The following is a 26418-nucleotide window of genomic DNA, read 5'->3' as shown; positions in this document are numbered from 1 at the left end:
AACCGGAGGAGGGGAGGGGAATTAAATAAATAAAAATAAATCTTTAAAAAAAAAAAAAGAGTGCTCTTTAGCTAGGAATATTTTGTATACTTCTGGTATTTGGATTTTCTGCAAATTATGGGTCATTCTAAAGGGGGAATGGTGAAGAGGAAAAGCCCAGTAAAATGGTGTCTTGGTTACAGGGAGCATTTGCAGATGATACTTCTCCCCAGAGAACAGAATCTCTCATACTAGTAGGTATTTACAGCATTAAAAAAAAAAAAAAAAAAAATTAAGTCCTACCATCTGACCATGTTGGTTAATTACTGATTGATTTTAACAGGTCAAAGGAAACATCTTACTTAGGAAGATCAAAATCTGTTCCTTTAGTTTCGCATGCAATGCCTGCATGGCACTTATCGAAGCCCTCCATGTAACTGGCCTGGACAGGCAGGGATGGATGGCGGCCTGTGTGCTGTGTCGCCTTCCCTCTCTTTTCACAGGCAATACTACGTGTGTCGATTCCACAGTAGCGGTGTTCAGAGACATAACAAAGTTCCAAATTTTAAGGAAGAACATGGAGAAAACCTGTGACTCGCGTGCTTGGCTCCTACTCCCCAGGATGAAAACCATGTAATTTAGGTTTTCAGTCTCCTTTCACTTTGGGCAAAATACCTAAGAAATAAAACCAAAGTCATTCTTTGATATCAGCTCATGAAACTGGTGCTTTCCCTTGGGGCCCTGGTTTCTTGCTGACTGATTTTTTTTTCTTAATATTTATTTTTTATTTATTTCTCTCCCCTTCCCCGCCGCTGTCTGCTCTCGTGTCCATTCGCTGTTGTGTTCTTCTGTGTCCGCTTGCATTCTCATAAGGTGGCACGCGAATTGGTGTCTTTTTTGTTGTGTCTTCTTGCTGCGTCAGCTCTCCATGTGTGCGGTGCCACTCCTGGGCAGGCTGCGCTTTTCGCATGGGGCGGCTCTCCTCGCGGGGTGCACTCCTTGTGTGTGGGACTTCCCTAAGTGGGAGACACCCCTGTGTGGCAGGGCACTCCTTGTGTGTGGCAGCACTGTGCATGGGCCAGCTCACGACAGGGGGCCAGGAGGCCCTGGGTTCAAACCTTGCACGTCCTATATGATAGGTGGACGCTCTTGTCAGTTGAGCCACATCTGCTTCCCCAGAGTGATCTTAAAAGGGCAAAAATAGAATAACCTGGTGTTGGTCACAAGACCAACAAGAAATCATACTATTCCTGTGACTAATAAAAAGGATTAAAATCAAAGGATGTGACCCTTTCCACAAATATTTTACACTCTTTTCCCATAGAAAAGTGAACATGGTTTCTATGTCAATTGACACCTATAAAAACACATGTGACATACTTTAACATCATTGTACAACACTCCACATAAACAGATCATTTATCAGAACAGGTTTTCCTGCAGCCTTCTCAGATACCAGTCTCCTCGACACATTATATCTCTATTTGTCGACAAGGACCTCAACGAGTAGACTTTACTATTCCCATTCACTACTGCCTCTTGGGCATTGATAACCTGAAGGCTCATTTTCAATTCAGACTGATCTATAAATTAAACATTACGGAAGACATTCACTTATATTATCCTGTTTGTAATTACAAATATAAGTGGATGAAATTTTTAAATTGATATTATGATTACTATCACCATCACCACCAATGTCATTATATGGCTGGTTACTCTAAAGCAAATGTGTGGAATGACTGAACAACATGGAGTGCAAGAGAAAGTTTACGTAGCACTGTTTTAATCTCTTCTCCCGTGAAGGAGGCTTTATGCTCCCACAGATCTCTGCAATGTGTGGAGTGCGGTCCACAATATGCTCCTCATACAGTCACAGGGCTGCCATGTGGCTTGTCTTACTATCCCATTAATCACCACCACTCTTTCCTAGAGCCCCTGCATGGCACATTTCCAGGATGATTTTAGGATTGCAGCACCAGATTATTATTACAGAGTGAAAACACAAGTCTTCACAGACTGAGGTAATTCCACAACATGCTCGTTGTATATAAACCCCATCATGCACAAACACTCTGCTGTACTACAAGGGATAATATAAAAATCAGCATGTGAGGAATATACAAAAATTTTACTGACACTACACTCTACTAAAACATGGGCTTTTTTCCTACAACAAAGAGGAGCTATTAATAACAAATGACAGAAACAACAACTGACAACCTAGACACTTAAGGAGCAAAGCACCGGAGGTTTTTTGTGCTATTTGCCGGGTCCCTGTTACATGGCCTGAGCATAATGCCACCAAGATCACAAACTCCTCCTGCCACACTTCCTGCCTCCCTCCACCCCTACCATCTGTCTGATTTCACTGAACCTTTTACCCTCTACCATCACAACAAATCCCCAGCCTCATATCTTCCATCCCAGAAAAAACTTTCTCATTCCTCCATGCTCAGAAATTACTATTAAAACTGCCAAAGAATAAACATTCAGTAGGACATTTAAATGTTAAAATACATTTAACAGGAAACTAATCCCCAAAAGAAGTGTGGAGAAAAAGGGGGTTCTATGGTCAAATAAATTTGGTAACCAGTGAGTAGGAGAGTCCCACTTTTCCGGCATAATAGCCAAAACAAAAGCTACCCCCTGCTGATAACTAAACAAACTGCATATTCTAAAATGAGACCATTAGTAACTAGCTTATAATTTTCCTAGCCACATCAACCACCACCATCACTGCCACTAAATTTAGGTCAGGGAGGCTCAAAAAGCATTAAAAGAAACCAAAAATCTCATCTTCAAGGCAACAGTCCAATATTTCTAATCAGTAACTTGGATGCAAATTAAAATCCACAAATTAATGCATCTGTATCTCCAGGTCTTCCTCATGAAGGGAAAAAGTGATTTGGACGCCACATACCAGCTGTCGTATGTACTCCTGAATGGAGTTTGGATAAACGAGCACAGTGACGGCAACCAAGGTGTTGAGGGCAAAATCAAAGATCTGGTAACAGAAGAAGGGGATGATCCAGGCGGCATGTTGCTAAAGAAAAGAGAATATCAACAGGCTCAGTATTACAAAACATTATTATTTTGCTGAATTCAAAGAAATATTTTATTTGTCTGAAGGGAAAATGGATGACAAGAAATTCATTAAATCGGTTCAAGGTAACTGATATGCCAAATATAAGGAATCAACAAGTAAGTTTCCATGAATATTTCTGGGACTGTAATCCTGGTTTCCCTAGTAGTATCTAATAGCAACAAGAAATTTAAAACTTGCAAAAATTTTTACAGAAAACTGAGAATAAATACTTCTTACTTATTACAAATAATTGCACAAATTTTATGTGTAAGGGGTTCAGGAAAAGGCCTGGTATCTCATTTCAAAGCTGCTTACCTTGTATGCTCCATAGGTGGCCATTGCACATATCAGGATCATGAGAAGGGAAATGGCAATAGCAATGCACATGTCTGCCAGGAGTAAAAGGATGGAAAAAGACAATCAGCACCAGAGCCACTGTTCAAACAAGTTTTGAGTCTCTCCAAAGACATTTGTTTATAAACCAGTCATAAGCAAGAACTTTACACTAAGTAAGTCACCAGTTGTGGGGTGTTTTTTTGTATTTGAGATATAAAGCATCCAAATGATGTTTTCCTTAAATAACAAAATATCTATAGAGAAGAGATTAATATCACATAAAAATTCACTTTAAAATGGGAAAGAGATATTGGTTACAGATTTTTTTTTAAGTTTGGTCTTCTGGTCCACTAAATTGCATAGATAACAAATCCGGTATTCTTTTAACATGTAGGTACCTAACTTGTATTTTGTAAATTTCCTGAGCCTCCTGTTCCTAATTAGACTCCTCCAACGGCTTCCTATCTCCTTTTTTCTACAGAGTGCCTTCCTCCCTAATCTCATCTTGCCTTATCCAAAACACTTTTGCCCCCGTAAGTACTGTTTTTCATCCAACACAGCAAAATCATCCCATCTTCAGGCCTTGTATTTGCCATTCCTGCTGACTGACAGAAACATCTCTTGTATCTCTCCACGGCTGGCTCCCCCTTTTAATAATTTAGGTCTCAACTCAAATGTCAACACCTCAGAGAGCTCTTCCCTGAGAGTTCTAGCAAAAGTACGTCTCCATCACTATCGCATTACGATTGTATTTTCTTTATATCACATCACCATTGAAATTTATCAATCTTATTTATCTATTTACTTGTTTATTGAGGGAGACACCCTGAGAGAAAGGACATTCTCTTGTTCGCTACTATAACCCCAACATCTAGAAGATGACAGATGACCAATATAGCAGCCACTGGCCACATGAGGCTGTTGAGCACCTGAAAGACAGCCAGTCTGAACGAACTGAGATACGCTGTAGGTAAAAAAAAAAAAAATACACTCCAGACTTCAAGGACTCAGTACAAAAAAAAAAAAAAAGTAAAATATAGCATTAATTATTTTATATGGATTCCATGTTGAAATAATATCTTGGATATATTGAGTTAAAAATACATTATTAAAGGAAGCAGACTTGGCTCAATGGATAGGGCATCCGCTTACCACATGGGAGGTCCGCGGTTCAAACCCCCGGTCTCCTTGACCCATGTGGAGCTAGCCCATGCACAGTGCTGATGCACATAAAGAGTGCCCTGCCACGCAGGGGTGTCCCCCGTGTAGGGGAGTCCCATGCACCTGAAGTACACCCCATAAGGAGAGCCGCCCAGCGCGAAAGAAAGTGCAGCCTGCCCAAGAACCGTGCCGCACACACGGGAGAGTTGACACAGCAAGATGACGCAACAAAAAGAAACACAGATTCGGGTGCCGCTGATAAGACTAGAAGCAGTCACAGAAGAACACACAGCGAATGGACACAGAGCAGACAACTGGGGGGGGGGAGGGAAAGGGAAAAAAATTTTTTAAAAAATCTTTTAAAAAAATACATTATTAAAATCAGTCTCACTTGTTTCTTTTCATCTTTTTTAATGTGACTACTAGAAAATTAAAAATTACTTAAATGCTCCCATTACATTTCTGTTGGGCAGTGCTGCCGTAGAACAATGCCTAGATTGTAGTAGTCACTAGCTGAATATTTATTCAGGCCACATTACCAGATCTTTAGATCCTGGTTAGAAGCATGGTATGGCTGCCATTCTAAAGGCAATGTGGGGAAGCAAATATGGCTCAACTGATAGAGCGTCCACCTACCACATGGGAGGTCCACGGTTCAAACCCAGGGCCTCCTGACTCATGTAGTGAGCTGGCCCACATGCAGTGCTGATGCACACAAGGAGTGCTGTGCCATGCAGGGGCGTCCCCCGCGTAGGGGAGCCCCACGCACAAGGAATGAGCCCCGTAAAGAGAGCTGCCCCGCATGAAAAAGCAGTCTGCCTAGGAGTGGCACCACACATGGAAAGATGACACAACAAAAAAGAGAGACAGTTTCCCAGCACTGCTGACAAGAATACAAGTGGCCACAGAAGAACACACAGGAAATGAACAGAGAGCAGACAATGGGGTGGGGGAGGGGAGAGAAATTTTTAAAAATAAAGGCAGTGTGTAGGGTTATTACAAGGCTAAGAGAGCACAAAAATCTGTGCAGTAACGTATCTGCACAGTACTTCACTGTTTCCAAAGCATTTTCACAGACATTTAGCCTTAATAACTGAGATAAATATTACTGTTCCCTAAACAGAGAGATTACATAACAAGGGCTCAGAGATTACATAACTTCCTTAGATCGCACTGGTACCAAAAAGCTGAATTTTGACTAATCCCACTCGTATGAGTTGAAATTTCTGACTCTTTCTACAACGTTATACTGCTTCTATTTAAGCTTGAAAACTGACCAATGAACCAACCTGGGCTGTCACTTCTAACACCTACAGCTGTTTCTTCAAAGAAAGGAAAGCATCCTAATTTTAGAACATCCTCTCTAACTCCAACTTTAGAGATAAGGGAGGGGGGACAACATTTGAAGCAAGAGGTTACAAAGTGAAACACGGATGAAAATACATCTTAGGGCAGAAATTCATGTATCAACAAAGGTCATCTGCCAATTGTTAAGAAAAGTTATAAATGCAATCTCTATCAAAATCCCAGCAAGTAAACTAATTTATAATGATGGTGAAGACTTCTTGGAGTAAAGGAGCTGATTCTCAAGAGAACAAAATAAAATGAAGATAATGAGATCAGAAGATTATTAGTACCATTACTTAAAAGATCATGATTTCTCTGAGGATACATAAATATTTTATAATTCATTTTATAATTTTAATGCTAAATTATCTTAACTTTTCCTCTTGTGAGGGCAGAGGTATCTAAAAGGCAATTTTACATGTCTCAGTATTCTTGAGATAAATAGGAGAGAATAAACTTGAACACATCTGACATGAAAAAAACTAAGACCCAATGACTAACTCCTTAAATGAAAAGGGATTCTATGTATATACACATAAGCACACATTGCATTCTAATGCTGTCATTTGCATATGAAGCAAGGAGGTAACAGGCTTGTCTTTCCTGTATAAGCTATTACCACAATGGAATGCTCATTGTCTGCTTTCTCCTTTCCCCATTTATATGTGTGCTTTTTCTTCTCCTAGTGAACTGAATTATTTCATTTACTCCTTATAACAACTACATGGATGGGTACTATTATTATTTCCATTTTAGAGAAGAAAAGGATGACTAAGAGAAGGTAAGTAACTTGTCCAAGGTTGCCAAGCTAGCAAGTGGTGGATGAGATATTCTAATAGGGAAGTCTAACCAGAGTTAAAGCTCTCAGCCATTATGTGAACTAGCTGAGCTGTGAAGGTGGTGGACCAAAGGCAATAGTGAAGGTCAAAGTGGTGGGAAAATCATAAAGCCTCCCTGAAATAACTATTATCTGCAAAGTCTAAAGTTTGTTGCACTCTTAAAGAGACTTGAACTCAGAAGTTTACTATTTTCCTCTTTGTCCATTCATCAGCTTCCAAATTCTGTACAAGCGTATTTGGGAAGTGAGAGTAATTTTTTTTATAGAAGCCAGCCCATTAGAGGATATTTTTCTGACTACCTCACAGGTCTTAAAAGTCAGATAGGTAAATAGATAGTAGAGATATACAAGCAAACTCAAGGCTTTAATAAAACAAACAAACATACATATTAATATAACCTACGAAAAAGAAAAAGCTTAATGAGAATTACATGTCTTATTCCAGGGGGGAAAAACAACACTCTAGAACTGAATTTCATATAATCATTTTTTTTTAAATTTCTGTCTTTTCCAAATAACATAAAATTTGGCTAAACATGAAAGTTAAAGCTATAAGGAAAGTCATAAAATATCTTATTACCATTCATAATGAGATACTATTTACCATAAAAATGTTATTTTGAGATGAAATTTTCAAAATTCTATCCCTATAAATGGTATCAACCAAACTAAACAGAATGAATATATTACAAGCATGTGAAATAGCTTAGAACCAAAATGTAAATTAAAACACCAAACAGGTAAAATAAAATGGACTAACAGACATCTCAACTCCTAGTAATCTGGAGCAAACGTCAACTCCTCTTAAATAAAATGTGTAAGCAAGGGACTAATTTTGAACAATTAAGGTTAATTTCCTTTTAATTCTGTCAATGGCAAATAAAGAAATGGTTCCAACAGCAATGTAGGATTTTTACAATCAATAAAAGTACTGGTCAGTGATAGGAATCTCCTTTATTTTTTTTTTTTAAGATTTATTAATTTATTCTCCCCTTCTCTTCCCTTCTCCCCACCCTGCTGCTTTTGCTGTCTGTGTCCATCTGCTGTGTGATCTTCTGTATCTGTATCTCTTTTGGTCTTTTCATCTTTTCTCCTCTAGGATTCACCAGGATTTGATCCTGGGGACCCCTGATGTGGAGAGAGGTTCCCGGTCAGCTGTGCCGCCTCAGTTCCCAGTTTCTGCTGTGCTTCACTTTGATTCTCAGCCTTGGTCTCTCTTTTGGTGCGTCACCATCTTGCTGCGTGACTCACTTGCACTGGCTCACCACATGGGCCCTCGACTAGCTGCGTGGACACTTGGCTGGCCACACGGGCACTTGCGTGGGCACTCGGCTCACCACGCAGGCGTGCTTTCTCTTCTTTTTCACCATGAGGCCCGAGAGATCGAACCTGAGTCCTCCCATACAGTAGGTGGAAGCCTTATCACTTAAGCCACATCTGCTTTCCCTTTACTTATTCTTTACACAGTAATTCCCCGACCCCCGACCCCCTACCCCCCAACCCCATACCAGAGCACAATGACATCTTATTGTTTTCTAAATTAAATTCCTGCCTTAATAATGCAGCTCTAATTTGAAATGGATCCCAAGAAAAGCTACACCACAGGCCACAAAAGGCATAATTAGAAAATGTTTCTTGATACTTAATCAATTGGCCATGGAACTAGAATAAGCATATAAAGGGATAACCTGAAATGCCTTTTGTTTAAATTATCAATTTCTCATTCTACTCTTCCTTATTTCTTGATTTGTTTCCTTCCTGTAAAACTTGTAGCTAGTTAATTTACATTTCTACATCTTACCTACCTAGTCAAAATCATTCTTTTATCTATTTTCTCAAAGCTTTGGCCACATTTCCAGTACCACAATACATGAAAACAAACAGTACTTGGGGTATATTCTCACCATTAAGTCTAGAGGACAACTACCTTTGCTGAGCTCACTACCAAAGGCTGCAGCTACTCAGAGCAAAAGAGAGTTCTCAAAAACGCACAAGGGCCAACAGAACACCCAGAGTCAAACCTTTACTGCAGGGGCCTCTGTTCTGAGGTTGAAAGCATAAATAAGCAATAAGATTCTCATTTTATTCTCCTAAAACAAAAGAAAGATTCTAATATACTTTTTTGTGTAATGACTATTTATAGCTTTTTATTGAAGTATAATATTAAGAAAAATGCACCTCCTAGGGCTTTTTTTGCAACTTGCTAAACCTGCTAATCTATAACTTAGATATTCTAAGTCCAAAAAGTATTTTGTGCATGCTCAGTAAGTGCCTAACCTAGGTAAACATCGTGAGGCTACAAAGTTTAAGAGAAAGTCTTTGTCCTCAAATGCTTAACATTTACCAGGAAGAAAGGTAGGAATTCAGTGGGCGATAACAGGTGAAGACTAGTAAATTCAAACGGGACAATACTATTTTTTGAGCCAAAAGGAACAATAAAGTATTTATCAGAGAATGTGGTATACTGTTGGCCTAAGTCTTTTTCTTCCTATTATAATTTTTTAAATCAATATAATTCACATACCATAAAAACTGCCCCTTTTAAAATGGTTTATTGTATATTCACAAAGTTGTACAACCATCACCATTACGTATTTCCAGATCATTTCATCACTCCAAAAAGAAAGCTCATATCCATTAGCAGCCACTACTCTCCATTCCTCCCTCCCCTTTAGTCCCTCACAGCCATTAATATATTTTGTTTTTGGATTTGCCTATATGAATAAAACCACTCAATATGTAACCTTTTGTATATGGTTTCTTCCACTTAGCATAAAGTATTCAATATTCTATATTTTAGGGAGTACATGTTGCTAAAGTGGTGGAGTGCCTGCTTCCTATGTCCTGTGTTTATTCTCCGGCGGTACCTCCTGCGGGGGGGGGGGGGGGGGGGGGGCGGGGACATATGCTAGATTCTAAGCTCCTTGAGGCAAGAATTCTTACCACAGTATACATAGGTGTTCAGTAGGTTCATGAATCTAAACTTCTGAAATATGTTGCAATTGCTGGTAACAAACATTATCAATTGTCTTAACTAAAGACTCATGTCCTCCTCAGTTCCATAAGCCAAGTTCCACAGCCAATGCATGAGATAGGTCGTCTGATTACTCAAATGTGCAGGGGGGGTGTGGTAAACAAGAACACATCTCCAACTTGTTAAAGACTTTTTCCAATCTCTTGCTTACAGTAATTGGAGGAAGCACAGTCAAAAGTCAAAATTCAGAACTGATATGTGCTCTGAAGAGAATTCAGCCTTGCTCTGCATCTGCTTTTTAGTATGTTCCCCACAATGATCAACAATACTGTGGTTAAATTCACATATAACTTGGCTAGGCTATGTTGCCCAGCTGTTTGATCAAGCAAGTACTGGCCTGACTGCTACTGTGAGGATATCTTGTGAATTTAAATCAACAGTAAGTTGATTGTGTCTTGACTGATATCAACAATCAACTAAGGAGACTACCTTCAACAATGGGCAAAGTATCATCCAATCATTTCGAGGCCTTAAAAGGAGAAGTAATGATTTCGGCAGCCAGAAGGGAGAATTTCTAATTTTACTTCAGCCAGCCAGCCCGCTTCTTCTCGGGAATTCATCGAAAACCTTCGTGAGAGTTCCCAGCTTAAGGTCTGCCCTATGGAGTTTGGACTTGCCCATCCCCACAGTCACGTAAGCCAGTTCCTATAATACAGCTCATACTATTTATTTACATATATATCAGTTCTGTTTCCCTGGAGAACCCTGACTAAAATAAATAACCACATTCTGTTCTAGAAATGAAAGTAGGGATATACAATGTTAATTTGAAGGAATAATCTTAACAAAAAAATTTCCATTATCTGCAATATTATTCCCATTTTCTTTCTTTAAACAAAACACATTTATATGAAAAACAAAAGCTTCTCTTCAACCATGTGTCTCCACCTAGCTACTGCCTTTCCTTCCCTCTTCCTTCCACATTCCCCATCTCCCTTGCCCTCTTCTTACTATTCATTTCTCATCTAGTCCCATGGTGAGGTCCATGGCTTTACCAACCATCACCTTTAATGAGCTCTCGAACCTTCCATCTCTAGCCCTGCTCTGGTCTAATGACTCTTGCCCATGACAGGCATCAAAACTCATCTTCCCTAGCTCTTGAAAACAAATTCCTACATTTCCAAAGAATATCACCAGGCCCCTAGTGACCTAAGCCTGGAACATATCCCGACTTCTCCACCTACTGACTTCTCCACCTACTCGGTCACAAAGTCCTGTCGGCGCCAAGTCATTAACATCTCCTGAATCTGAGGAGTCTGGATCCTGGCCAAAAACGTATGTGTGCTCTTTCAGGCCTGACCATAGGCAATTACAAAGGCTTTAGCCGGCAGGTCTCACGGGGGAAAGCCGCCCTAGTCCTGGTGCACAGCCAGTACACTGCAGTCTCTGAAGGGAGTTGCAGTCAAAAACTCAGGAACACCTCCCCCTCCAACTGCCATGCTCTGGCTTAGCCACAGTCCTAGCACAGAGGCCTCTCTTAGGTGCCTCTGCTGAGACCTCCTTAAGGAAGAGAGGAACGTAATGCTTTTCTCCACGCTGACTCAGTAGTCAGTACTTTTCCACTCCTGGACCTATCCCCTTCCTCATCCCCCCAGTTCAAAAAATGGCAGAAGCCTTTTAAGGCTCATACAATCCCTCACACTTGCACTGATCAGCTGTCCCACACCTGGGTCGTTCCATGGGGAAAAGGGAACAATGGGAGCCAGCATCTTCTTATATTATCCCAGTAAATGAGTAAAGCCTTGACTGCCCTTTTCATTTCGGCTTGTTTTAATCAGCCTCTCAGACACCCGCTGCTCACCTCTGCAGCTCTCAGCTCCCGACAGACTCCACCTCACTCACCACTCACACTGACCCTACAATGCTCTCAGCTGAGGCCTTTACAGTTCTCACCTGCAGTACAACAACAGCCTCTTGACCCTCAAGTAAAGTTTCAAGGGCACAAATTTAATTTCCTACTTTAACATCTTTTGAGGGTACCCGTTATTTTCTGGATAAAAAAGTCTTACTATGAAATCTAAAGCTGGTAATAATCTAACCCCTTTCTATCTTTTAGGCCTCCTCACTTACCATTCCCTGATGCAAACTAATCTTCAACCTTATCAAACCACACACTACTGGCACCCAAGCTTCCTGCCTAGAACAGTAGTTTCCCAAGTTTTGTTTTGTTTTGTTTTTTGGGGAGGGGGGGCGGGTGGGAGATCAAAATAACATATGCATGTGTTTATTTTTAATAAACTTAATTTGAATGGAGGCAAAAGGGAAAAGTATAAAAGGCTCTTATCTCAAGTGCCCCACTACCCACCATAACCAGGATCAGCTACTTTTACTGTTTCCATTTTTAGCTACTCCAGTTGTTTTCTCCAACACTCCAAATAATATGCTCTATTCATTTATCAAGTTGAGCCAGTATTTATGCTCTTCTTCCTAACTTTTTGTATTTTAAATGTTTAAATGATTAGGGCCTTAAGAATTAAAATACTTAGGGAAACGGACTTGGCCCAGGGGTTAGGGCATCCCTCTACCACATGGGAGGTCTGTGGTTCAAACCCCAGGCCTCCTTGACCCATGTGGAGCTGGCCCATGCAGTGCTGATGCACGCAAGGAGTGCCCTGCCACGCAGGGGTGTCCCCCATGTAGGGGAGCCCCACGCACAAGGAGTGCACCCCGTAAGGAGAGCCGCCCAGTGCAAAAGAAAGAGCAGCCTGCCCAGGAATGGCGCCGCCCACACTTCCTGTGCAGCTGACGAAAACAGAAGCGGACAAAGAAACAAGACGCAGCAAAGAGACACAGAGAACAGACAACCGGGGGAAGGGGGGAGGAATTAAATAAATAAATAAATCTTTTTTAAAAAAAAAAAGTAACTTAGAGTGGAAATGAAGAGAGGGTATATGTATATTTAGCTTTTAGTTTTCCCAAAGTGGTTGTATGAGACACACTCCAAGCAGCAATTTCAGAGTTCCAATCGTTCCACATCCACACCAATAGATGGTACTGTCAGTTCTTTTAAGCCAGCCATTTTGGAGGGGTGTCGTGATTCAATGTGGTTCCAACAAGTAAAATTGGGAATGTTTTCACATGCTTATTGGCCATGTGGATATCTGTCTTTCTCAACTGATATGACCCAGAGCCATTTATTGAGAAAGATTATTCTTTCTCCAATAAATGTAATGGTGCCCTTCTCCTCAATCAGAGACCACATATGCGTAACGATCAATTCTTACTTTCTTTTCTGGCTACCTCCTCCCTCGAACCAGGTGTGTCTACCCAGTGAATAAAATACGAATAAGTCTAAAAAGACAAATTTGCTATAAAATGGGTATCATTCAATTCTCCCCAAAATTAATCAGAAATATGGATGACCTGTTCGATATTATTCATAACACTGACCCTTTCTTGTCACAGTTCTCTGCCAAACCATTAAATTTTTTTCATTTAAAGCAATTTTATTGAAGTATATAATTCATGCATGAATACATAAATAAGTATATAGAAAAAGTTGTAAACTTACAAAACGAACATGCATAACATCATACAGTGCTCCCATACATCACCTCACAACCAATGCCTTGCATTGTGAATATATTACAAATCATGGAAGAGCACCGTCAAAATTTTACTACTTTTATTTACAAATACTCCAATAAAGAATTAACTACTTTATTCACTACTTCTACTCAAAATAAGTTATGAGTATGATTCAATCTGCCACACATGGCACGTTTTTCAATCATTATTCTTTGATATAACTCAGTAGATTCAACTATTTTTTCTTTAGTTTTTTTTCTTAAATCATTTTACACTTATCACAGAGTTAACACATAGCCTTCATTCTGCTTCCCCTAATGTTAACAACTTACCCAACCACAGCATAATTATCAAAAGCAGGCAGTTAACACTAGTGCATTGCTATCTTTTAAACTACAGCCCTTATTTGAATTTCATAGGTTATCCCCTTAGGGGTCCTTTTTCCATACCAGAATCCAGTCCAGGATTCCACATTGCATTTAGTTTTTTCTCCTTTGTCTCCTCTAAACTATGACAGTTCCTAATTCTTTCCTATTACAGTCTTAATTTTTTTTAATAACGAAGTAAAATATATATTTAATTTACAAATTATAAACTGTACTATTACTAATATTTTTATTTTATAAATACATATATATATAAAAGGGCTAGATTTAAAAATAAGAGAAATTCTAATATTCAATTTCTGCATCAGAGTATTCCCCTATATACCCCATTTCATTGCAAATAATAGGAATATAGCTTTCCTCTGTAGATTTTTTTCAAGAAAGATCACATGAAAAACTATTACTCATTTCTAAAGTAAGACAAATCCCTGATCTGTTCTTCTAAATAAAATCTTCAGATGGCCACCAGCATTCCAAAAAGATATGAACTTAAAATTGATATTGTAAGTTCCACAATTTTTCAAGCACAATTTAAAGCAACTGATAGTACTATCTTAAGGTATACTTAATTCTAACTACCTGTAGGTTAAATATGGAAAGGCTTGTCATATACAATGACCTATCACCTACAAACATATTAAAGAAAGGAGAAAAAAACATGAGAATATAAAAAGTTAAAAAAGAAGATTCGCCTCAAGTGAATATTCACTTTTCTGTGCCTTTTGAACCATGAGATTTAACTGATATATGGCTAGTCCTAAAAGTAAGTAAAAATTTCAATCCTTTCATATATATATGAAGTATGAGAGAAACCTCAAATGCACTGGAATTAATATCCAGGGCATTATAAAACCATTACGATTTTAAAGGCTTGGATACCAGCAAGCCTTCTTTGAAGGCAGCTAAATTAAGCTGATATTGTCACAGTCCTCACCCAGCATCACTGAATTAGCACAAGACATGGAGTGTTACTAGTCCGTTCAGATAGAGCCACAGCTATGTATCATTTAAAACTTCATGAATCTTGCTACTGGAAACCATGAAAGAACATTCATTTAAAAACACCAAATATTGTATTTGTAGCTTATATAGTTTTTAAACTCAGAGGAAGAAAAGCAGAGAGACATTAATTTAATATTACTGGAACTCATTATCCTTTCTGAAAGAATGCATAAGAGGAATAGGGTTATTAAAAATAGAATGAAAAATGCTATAGCAGAAGTCATATCTCAATCTGGCAAGGTCCCAGAGCCGAGGACAATATAACGCCCCTGACTTCTTAATACACATTGGGTAGCAATAGTGGCAGAAGACAATGGATAGTAAATGAGTCCTTGTTTTTAGTTTGCTTCATAAGCAGTCCCTCTCAGAGTGCTCCTGACCTCTCAAGATCGGGGCTTCTTCAGGTCCAGTCCTGGGCCCTGTTCTCTTTCTTTACTCTCTCCCTAACATAAATATCATTTTTAGACCAATGTCCTCAAATTCATGTTTCAGTCCAGACCTCTTCTCTGGGCTACAGACTCACACATCTTACTACCTTTTTCACGGCTTCACTTAAAGATAGTGCATGTTTCAACAGTAAGATATCCAAATAATAACAGACAGTGCATGTTTCAACAGTAAGATATCCAAATAATAACAGACAGTACAACAGGTGCATTGACTGAGCACATATTATGGGCCAGATCCCATTCTAAGGACTTTTCATCTAATCCTCACAACAATTCTATGAGGTAGATGCTATGACACCCTATCTTTTAGAAGGGGAAGTGAAGGCATACAAATTTAAGTAACCAGCCCAATGCTAGCACGGTTAATATGCAGGTAGGATCAGGATTCAAACTGGGGTGTTTTGGCTTCAGAGTCTACACTTCTAGCAACTAAGCTAAACTCACTCACTTAAATCAAAGTCTGATTTTCTCTCTGAGGTGTGTTCGCCCTTTGTGACCCCAGACTTCCTCACCTCAGTAAAATACAGGTCAGGTACTCAAGCTGAAAGCAGGAGTCATCTTTGATTCCTCCCTTTCCCTCATTACCCCCCAGCAATTCAGTCAATCCTCCCTCCCAAACCCCTTCTTCTCCACTGTAGCCCTCTACACTCTTTCACCTGGACTGAAGAGAACTGTCCTGGAAACCAGTCTCCAACCTCCATACTCACATAAACCAGTACCCCAAGTGCATCCTCCACTCAACAAATGAGTTGTTCTTAAAACGCAGCCAGAGGCGGGTGGGAGGTATATGGGAACCTCTTATATTTTTAATGTAACATTTTTTGTGATCTATGTATCTCCAAAAAAATACAATTTAAAAAAAATGATGGGGGCGCAGGGGTGGGGTATATGGGAGCCTCTTATTTTTTTAATGTTATGTTTTGTGTGATGTATTAACTTTAAAAAAAGATAATAAAAAAATAAAATAAAATAAAATAAAGTACAAAAAAAACCCCACAGCCAGATAATGTATCTACTTAAAGCCACTAAATGGCTTCTTCTCACGCTGAGAATAAAATCCATAATCCTGGACCATCTCTAAAACTAACGTTGAAGCACTTTCTCCTCCCTCACTCACTTTGCTACAGTCACATTTTTCTTTCTTTCTTTCCATACTCATTTAAAGGTCTCCAAAGGCAATAGAAATAAATCTGCCAGATCTTTTGAGATTATGCACAGAGTTGTCCCTTTCAGTTAGCATGGACACCGTGTGACTGTAATTATAAAATGTTCAGGTTTTGGTGACCTTAGAGCTGACGGCCTGGCCTCCTGCTTACTCTACACCCACCAGTTTCTAGAGGAGAAAGATCAACCCCTAGAGGAAAGGTAAATACTAAACAAAATAGAATTCACAATGAGAAACACACAATCCTTTTAACCTACCTCCTTGCCATTTCCCCACACACCCTTCCCCAAAAAAGTCAGATAAGTCCAGGACAAAGCTATATTTTAAAAATGGGCAAGTTGGGGAGGGGATGTGGCTCAAGAGGTTGAGCGCCTGTCTCACACACAAGAGGTCCTGGTTCATTCCCCAGTGCCTCCTAAAAACAAAACCAAAAAAACCAACTCAGGGGAACCAATACGGCGCAGTGGTTGAGTACTGGCTTCCCATATACAAGGTCCCAGGTTCAATACCTGGTCCCGGTTCCTCAAAAAAAAAAAGGGGGGGGGGGGGCGCAGATTAACTTAAAATGAAAGAAAACAGAAGAGATCATTTTTAGACTTTAGCACTCAGAATAAAGGCAGAACATTGGCAGCACATAAATATTTGTTGATTTGATTTGTAACGATGGAAAAAAAAGTTAAGTATCAGCTCAAATGGGCCCATTAATCAATATCTGTAATTTAACAGGAAGAACTGGAGCCTGGTTCCTAGATCTTGAAAATAAAATATCTACAATTGTTATCTGATGTACTTACTGGCATCATCCATGAACTCAAAGTCACCTCCTAGTTCAGAACTTGAAAAGTGATACTGATCCGGATCAGCCAGGGCACTCAATAAAATCAAGAGCACCACGGCATTGATCATCTGCAATAAGGAAAAAAAAAAATTGGTTACAAAAGAAAATTATACTGACCAGTTTAACGTCAACAGTAATCTAGTAAAAAATGAAGATCAAGATGAATAATCTTCACACAGAGAAAGCCTTTTACTAACGTTAATAAAGGCATTCCCTACCATAAAAACTGTGTTTGGAAATACCTATTTACACAAGAGTTTCAAATGGAAAGTCAGGTTGTTTTATAAAACCATCCCCAAATTTCATTTTAAAATGGCACTCTCAGTGGCTGTTTCAGGGCTGGGGAATTTTCAATCATCTTTTTCTTTCTCTATTTTCCAAATTGTTTAATATGGTCTGATTGCTTTTTGAAAAAAAATTAATGAGAATAGCAATTTCCCAGAGTACACACATTTATCAATGAATTAAATACATAATACAAAAAAGCAGTTAAAATTTTTCAAAAAGGTACAAAAGGGCCAATTTAGTGAAGGTCACCCTCCCCACAGAGCTGATTATAACTATCAGTTTCTCGTTTCTCTCCAAAGATCCAAGAAACTCTGCAGCACATTTTAGACAGAATGTTATTAACAAAACTCCATTTGAAGAAAACCTTTCAGAACAAATCTGAGGCTTAAAGGAACGTACAAGCTAGGCCCGTGACTGGTACCATGATGTTTGGCACAGATGTCTAATAAACTGTTGTTTTCCTGGCATTTCATTTCTTTTATACTCTTATCTTTGAAAAGGCAGGTGAAAGATGATGCACTGAAATCAGAGATGAAATAACATAGGAAACGTGCTTAGTAAAAAAGAACCACAGGAAGGAAATGTAACACTGGTTTTTGTTATTTAAATGAGGATGATTTTAAGGTTGAAAAGGAAACACTTTGTTTTTTAAAATGGGATTCCTTAGGTGACTTTCTCACAAGCTGTAGGGGGTGCCAGAGGGAAGGTAAGCTATGAAGAAAGGTAAGGAGGCAGCGCAGGTAAGCCTGGGTTAAAGAAATAAGGGCCAGATAAGGAGTCTGGACTTTATTCTAAGCGTAACAAAAAGCCAAAAGAGAATGTCAAGGAGGGGGGAATGTGAAATGCTCAGGGTTCAAGGAGTAAAACACCCTGAATGGTGACTAGCAGATTAACAGGCACTCAAATGAGTCCCCTCAGTGCCTTACACCTTAGCAAGAATCATGGAAAAGCTCTTGGCTTGCATCAGAAAATGGCCTGTTTTCCAGATCTTCTAAGCCAGTGTTCTGCATCTGCTTTCCTCTCCCTTCAGTTTCAATGGGATTATTATCCCCTTGCCTGGTTCACTCATTGGAATATATAATACTTACATAATATATAATAATTTACTACTTCCCTACAACATATCAGGTACTTTGCTAAGTGCTTCGGAATAACTTTGGAGGACTCAAAATATGAGGAAAACTAAGCCGTGCACCCAAATAACAAAGCAGTAAACATATCAAGAATTAGAGAAAGAATTATGGGAGTTCAGAGGAGAAATTCCTGAAATCTGGGCTGAGGTGGGGTGACAGGACAGTGTAACCTGCAGTTGGTAGCTCTGGGCCTGGGGCTGGAAACTGAGAGGGACAATTTCCACTAGGAGCAATTTTCCACTAGGAGCCTCCACTGAGGCAGAGGCACTTCAGTTTGGATGAACACAGGGTATGTGAAGGAAAGTGATAGGGAATAAAGCCCGAAACACAGCCTAGGGCCAGGTGGTGGAGAGCCCTGCAAGCCAAGAAAGCAATCTGGGGCTTTATTCTAATAGTTAATGAAGAGACCTTAAATTTGAGGAGGGAAATGATGTGATCAGAGCTTTGTCATCAGGAAAATCAAAGTCGTAAAAGTGGGGAGGCTAAATTGGAAATCAATCTGGAGACTAATGCCATAGTCTGGTTCAGAGGTAATCAGGGGTTTATCCACTGCATCTCTAATTCTCATGATAACCCAGTAAGATGGGTTTCATTACCTACATCTTTACAGGTGAGTTTGAGAGTTAACCCTAGGCCCTAAGTGTAGGAGAGACAGGGGTTTGAACCCCAAGGCCTTTCCACATGGAAACAATTATTAGAGACTTCATAACTGCCTACCAAAAAAAATAAGTGCCTATCTACACAAAGAGGGGAGCAAACATGATTCTGAGATTTCAAGTCTGGGTGACAGGATGTGCTGCGACATTGTGAGGAATAAGGAAGATGGTTTGAGGAACTACGACAAGGTTGATTTTAGACAAGTTGTTTTGGAAATACCTGCAGGATGCCCAAATATTTTTTCTTGAAGCTTGTCCATCTGGCCTCTAAGCTCCTTTTGGTACTTGCCTGTGCTGTTTTCCTGTTTGCTTCCCTAGGCTGTGGAAGCCTCGCCTTCTTATATGCATTCCTGCTCTCTCCAGCTCAGTCTATGAGTGCTAAACCTTGTTCCCAACGACAGAGGTCTGGCTACTAGTTTGCTGTGTCCTTCTCTTCCCCAAGTGTCCTGGTTTCCAAGCATGGCTAGACCATCCACCCTGTATCTCTAGCCCTCTGGTCCTTCTCTCTGTGTGAAAACCAGACCCAGTTCCTGGGGCTAAGTCCCCTTCTGGGTGCCTGTGTTCTTTGTGATAATCCAGATAAAGGTCATGGAGACACAGATTAAACCAAGATGTGGTGATAAGGTCAGGATACATCACAAATGTCTCTCTAAACACGGAGTGAAATGCTCATAATGGGAGGTCTGTCACACATCCACTGCATTATTATGTACACTCTCAATTGCTGGATGGGAATATGGCACATTGTGAATGATATGGCTACAGCAGAGTGATCCACGAGGTCCTATGACTATAAACTGGGTGGTGATGCTACTAAACATGGTCAGGTGGAAAACCAAATATAAGACCCCAAGAACACTGAGTAAGAAGAAACTCCTGAAAGAGAGAAAATGGAAATTACTGAATCATCAATTCTGAGCAAGAATGAAATGCTGCCACAACTGAAACGAAAAAGATAATAAGACTTGCCAGGAACAGATTATGTAATGATCACAGTTAATCTAAATGTGAAAGAAAGAGAGAAAATATTTATGCTCATTCAGTTAATGCTTATTTATATTTGGGCTTTCTTTTTGTTTTGGTATTTTGTGCACATGCTTTTCCTATAGTGTCATATAGTTGTCCTTGACAATGTTCTTGATAGTGAATTACTTCCATATGTAAATAAATTCAAGTACAGTCCAATTACTTAAGTGGTGCTAGAATATTCCCTGTTGATCCAAAGAGCTCTTTACCATTAAATCATATATCATATCTTGATGAAGAGAGACTTGCAGTGTGAAGCTAAAAAACTGAAAATTAAATTCTAAGCTCTCTTTCTTTAATACCCTTATAAAACAAGCTTAAGAATATGCCATACCCATTAAAACAAACTAATCAGAATCTGCATAAAAAATTACATACAAAAATGATCACTGCAGATTTATCTATAATTGATGTGGGCTATGGGTGGGAGGCTGCTGTCTCTTCGTAGATAATCTAAGCTGTACGTGTCCTGAGTTGTGTCCTGAGCTGTGGGTGAGCGACAGTGAGAGGCCACAGCCCTGCCCTTGGTGGCCATGGCAACGACTCCAGTCCCGGAGGCAATTTAGCAATGCAAACTCTATATACATCCCAGTCAGTCCAGGGAGACTCTGATCGTGGCCATGCCAAAGCTTAAGTGGACTTGGCCTCGAATGGGGAAATATAATATAGACTGCATGAATTCAAAATTATCTAATTCTGTGTCCAGGTGTGCCTAGAAATCCAATTAGGTAAGTAGGCCTTTAGACTTTGAATGTTCAGAAAGGAAGGGTATTGAAGGGTGCATCCAGAAGGAATGTGGGCGATATGTTAATTCAAATCCTATCTGGTACTCAGATAAACACTTAACTAAAAAAGAAAGTCCTTTTCTTTCATAAAAGCACCATTTGACTCCCCACCCTGTATAAAAGGAACTTGAAGATCTTGTTTAGGGCTCGGGGCAGCCGCAAATAAATCTTTTTTTCCTTCCCAAAATTATTCCTGAGTCCTGGCCTTTCTATACACAAATAATTGAACCTCTCTATAGACTTCCACAACATAATAAAAATTGAAACCAAAGTAGAAAATGGCTAAACTATATTATAATCAATTACTCCTATGCAAGCATGAAAAATCGTATATGAGGAGCAGATGTAGATCAAGTAAATGGCTGAGCACCTGCTTGCCATGTACGAGGTCCCAGGTTTGATCCTCAGTACCTCATAAAAACAAACAAACAAATCCAACTCTCATTGGGGAGTGGCTGTGGCTCATTGGTTGAGCATCTAATTCCCATGTACAAGGTCTTGGGTTAAATCTCTGGAAACTCCTTAAAAAAAAAAAAAAAAAAAAAAGTCATGTACTATGAAGAGATGTTTCATCTCAATAATAAAGAAAATTTTTAAAAATTATATGTAAAAAACATTAATGACAAGAAAATGCTCACAGTATAATGTTAAATGAAACCCAAGGTATAAAAATATTATGTAATTCCAATCTTATTTTTATTTGTAATAAGCCAAGTATAAGTCACAGACTAAAAACACTAAAACATGGCTATACACTAGGTGGTAGGTTTACAGGACACTTGTACCTCTAATTATTATACTTTTTAAAAATTTTATACTTTTTTTTTTTTTTTTTAACTTTCCAGACCAACATAAGCATAATTGCTTTCAGTCAGGAAAAATGGTTAAACTTTACAAAACAGTTTAGGGGAAACAGATGTGGCTTAAAAAACTGAGCTCCCACCTACCACACAGTTTGGTTCCTGGTGCCTCCTAAAGAAGACAGCAAGCTGGTGCAACAGGCAGGCATAACAGCAAGCTGATTCAACAAGAGACACAAGAAGAAAAACATAACAACACACAACAAAGTAGGGAGCAGAGATTCCTGATGCCTCCTAAAGACAAGCATGACAGCAAGCTGAGGTGGCTGGTAGGCATGGCGAGCTAACACAATAAGCTAGTGCAACGAGAGTTACAAGAAGAAGGACATAAAGAGAGACATGAGACACACAACAAAGCAGGGAACAGAGGTGGCTCAAGTGATTAGGTGCCTCCTTCCCAGATCGGAGGTCCCAGGTTTGGTTCCTGGTACCTCCTAAAAGAAACAAGGAAGACAAACAGGCACAGCAAGTACAAGCAATGAGAAAGTAGGGGGAAATTAAAAAAAAAAAAAAAAACCATCAGTTTAGGAGCTGGTGTAGCTCAGTGGTTGAGTGCCTGCTTTACATAAACGAGGTTCCAGGTTCAAGATACAGTACCTCCTAAAATTTATATATACATATATATATAATAAAATTATTAAATCTGATTCTCTAAAGAGAAACGATTAACATGGCAAGATGACCAATAACAAGCAAATTTGGCAAGGCATTCAGTTCAAAACTCGGAAACAGGTATGATGAGGGGGAAATGTCAAAGTTAATTAAAATAACCAAACATGGGATATGCCACTTGCAATAATGGCAAATTAGGAAACTCAAACTAATCTTCCCACTGAAGACACCAGTTGTATTTTGTTCAGACAAAATACAATGTCTGCAAGAAAGCATTAGAGAGCAAACAAGGCCTCTTTGGGCATTTGTCATTTCCAGGAAACATGGAGGAGAGCTAAGAGCTGGGCAGCATTCTCCATAGCTTTGCTGTGCCTGGGCCAGTGGGGAGTTTGGGTGGGCAGAGATCAGATTTCTGAGCACTCTGTCATAAGACAGACCCTGAAGAGGCCACACTATCGAGTGTAAGTGAGCAAGAGGAGACAAGCCTCTCTAAGGTCACAGCCCAGAGTTGTACCTTCTAAGGCCTGAAACTGAATTAAGGGGATCTCCAACTGCTCAGCTCCTAGTCCCCCGTAAGAAACTACTAAATTCCTCAGTGGAGAATGGTAATATCATTATGCCTTAAATTATTTCTTCATCAAATACAATGTTCAGAATAAAAGAAACAGGAGAAGACAGAACTATAAGAACCAGGAGAAACAACAGACAACAAAAGCAGACAAAGGTACTCTAACTGCAGTTTTCAGACAGACCCTCTAAAGTGACTATGCTTATGAAATTCAAGGAAATAAGGGAGAAAGAAGAGAATTTTATCAGAGAACTGGAATCACAATAAAGAATAGGACAGTAACCAAAACCAAGAACTCAATAGATGTGTTTAACAATTTAGAAACAGGTGCAAGAAATTTAATGAATCAGGTAAGACAGGCAGAATTATTCAGACTAATGACTCATACAAAAACAGAAGAAGCTAGAAGACAATGGAGTTACTTCTTGAAAATGCTGGAGGGAGAAACTGCCTACCTAAAATTCTCTATCAAGGAAAAAAAAACCCTTCAAGGAAGAAGGTGAAAAAGATATTTCAGGGAAGCGGACTTGGCCTAGTGGTTAGGGCATCCGTCTACCACATGGGAGGTGTGCGGTTCAAACCTTGGGCCTCCCTAACCCGTGTGGAGCTGGCCCACGCGCAGTGCTGATGCGCACAAGGAGTGCACCCTGTAAGGAGAGCCGCTCAGCACGAAAGAAAGTTCAGCCTGCCCAGGAATGGCGCTGCACACACAGAGAGCTGACACAACAAAAGAAACACAGATTCCTGAGCCGCTGTAAACAACAGAAGCAGACAAAGAAGAACAGACAGCAAGTAGAAGCAAGTAGACACAGAGAACAGACAACTTGGGTGGGGGAAGGGAAGAGAAATAAAATAAATAAATAAATCTTTTTTTAAAAAAGATACTTCAGACAAAAATGAGGCTCAACAGTAAAGGAAACACTAAAAAGCATTCTTTGGGCAAAGAGAAAATTATGCCAGATCAAAGGATAAAGATGCAGAAAGAAATGAACAACAAAAATAATTATTATGTGAACAGTAATAAGTAGTTATTACAAAAATATGTAATATTGTAAATATTGATAAAATAATAATGACTTACAGAGGCAAAATATAAATAGAATCAAAGCACACAATAAGTCAAAATGGATAATTGGAGCTGAACTAATCTAAATTCTGTGCATTGTCCAGGGAAAGTAAAAGCAGAAGTAATGTTTAAGAACAGCGTGGGTGGTAGATACCCAGAGATAATTGAGCTGTTTATGTTTTGTCCATCTTTTATATGTAGTGTAATAGTCACAAATAAAATGGTTAAAAATAAAATATAAATTTAATCCATTATGTTTTCAAATATTAGGATAATTTTTTATTCCAAAATTTGGAAATTTTTCCTAAAAGCTTTTCACAACGATGTCCTTCATTTAGTTCCAATTTCAAAGGACAAATCAAAATGAAATGAAAATTTGAACTTTTTACTTGAAAGTCCTTTAAATAAAACTTAAAAGATTCTGATGCAAATGTGTTTTATTTATTTAAACAAGCCCTGTCTATGTGGTCCTGCTGATACTGAAATTCGCTCTTCCAATTCAAACAATTGTGATAAATATATTCTGGGGGGAAGCAGATTTGGTCCAACGGACCTACCACATGGGAGGTCGGCGGTTCAAACCCCGGGCCTCCTTGCTCCGTGTGGAGCTGGCCCATGCGCAGTGCTGATGCGCGCAAGGAGTGCCGTGCCACGCAGGTGTGTCCCCCGCGTAGGGGAGCCCCACGTGCAAGGAGTACGCCCTGTAAGGAGAGCCGCCCAGTGTGAAAAAAGTGCAGTCTGCCCAGGAGTGGTCCCACACACACAGAGAGTGACGCAGCAAGATGACACAACAAAGGGAGACACAGATTGCAGGTGCCGCTGACAAGAATACAAGTGGACACAGAAGAAATAGACACAGAAAGCAGACAACTGGGGGGGAGGGGAGATAAATTTAAAAAAATAAATCTTTAAAAATATATATATATATATTCTGGGGGGAGAAATTAAGTTGGCTACAATTTAAGTTTACTGTAAATGAAATTGATTAAATTAGTTGCCCCACACTGCTTGAAACACACTGGTTTTACGAAGGTAAAAAAGGCATAATGCCTGCCAAGGGTAAGTAGTTCAGTGGGAGAAACACAAACAGGTATAAAATGCATAATAAATGCTCTGGTGTTAACTCTTTTATCCATTCAATCATTCAAAAATTATTAAGCATGAGGGAAGTGAATGTGGTTCAAGCAACTGGGCTCCTACCCACCACATGGGAGGTCCCTGGTTTGATTCCCAGTGCCTCCTAAAGACGGCAAGCTGGTGAGAAGAGTAGGTGCAGCAAGCTGACACAAGATGATGCAACAAGAGACACAAGAAAGAAAAATATAACGAAAGACACAACAAAGCAGGGAGCAGAGGTTACTGGTGCCTCCTAAAGAAGACAGCAAGCTAGTACGGTAAGCTGATGCAGAAAGATGACACAAGGGACAGAGGGAGGAAAAACATAATGAGAGACTCAACAAAGCAGTGAGTGGCAGTGGCTCAAGCAATTAGGCACCTCCCTCCCACATTGGAGGTCCTAGGTTTGGCTCCTGGTGCCTCCTAAATAAACAAAGGAAGATGAACAGACATAGCAAGTGAAAATCAATGAAGGGGGCGGGGGGGTGGGATAAATGTTAAAAAAAAAATTATTAGGTTGGTGCAAAAGGAATTGTGGTTTTGGACCGTGAATTTTAAATCATTATAAACTAGACTCAAACACATCTTTATTAATCAAAGTAGAAACCATTACAATGAACACATTGTTGCCAACAAGAAATAAGTTTGCTTACTCCTGTAGCATAAAAATCCGTGCTTCGGGATTTGAACTCTTGGAAAGCATTTTCTGCATCCTGCTGGTTGTGGAAGTGTTTTCCCTGCAAAAAGTTGTCGAGATGCTTGAAGAAGTGATAATCGGTTGGCGAGAGGTCAGGGGAATACGGCAGGTGAAGCAAAACTTTTTTAGCCCAATTCTTTCAATTTTCTAAGCGCTGGTTGTGTGATATACGGTCGGTCGGGTGTTGTGGAGAACTGAACCCTTTCTGTTGACCAATGGTGGGTGCAGGCATTGCAGTTTTCATTGCATCTCATCGATTTGCTGAGCATACTTCTCAGATGTAATGGCTTTGCCAGGATTCAGAAGGCTGCAGCAACAGACCAATAAACAGCGCCCATGACCTTTTTCTGGTGCAAGTTTGGCTTGGGGAAGTGCTTTGGAGCTTCTTGTCAGTCCAATCACTGAGCTCTTCATTGCTGGTTGTTATATAAAATCCACTGTTCGCTACACGTCACAATCC

The 26418-nt window shown here is 39.6% G+C and overlaps 1 protein-coding gene across 1 annotated transcript in view; it reads right to left on the bottom strand.

The window, feature by feature from the left end:
- The window catches only part of LAPTM4B (lysosomal protein transmembrane 4 beta), a 72942-nt gene that overhangs the window by 33751 nt on the left and 12773 nt on the right, over positions 1 to 26418 (bottom strand). The window contains exons 2-4 of the mRNA XM_004461282.5: positions 17108 to 17219; positions 3383 to 3456; positions 2903 to 3025 (exon numbers count right to left, since the gene is read on the bottom strand). Of these exons, the coding sequence (XP_004461339.1) occupies positions 2903 to 3025; positions 3383 to 3456; positions 17108 to 17219 (309 nt within the window). The remainder of the gene's footprint in view (positions 1 to 2902; positions 3026 to 3382; positions 3457 to 17107; positions 17220 to 26418) is intronic.

Source organism: Dasypus novemcinctus, chromosome 14, assembly GCF_030445035.2.
Source record: "Dasypus novemcinctus isolate mDasNov1 chromosome 14, mDasNov1.1.hap2, whole genome shotgun sequence".
In the NCBI taxonomy this organism is placed as follows: Eukaryota; Metazoa; Chordata; class Mammalia; order Cingulata; family Dasypodidae; genus Dasypus; species Dasypus novemcinctus.
The sequence above is the reverse complement of the archived record's forward strand: the minus strand, read 5'-3'. Positions and strand labels throughout refer to the sequence as shown.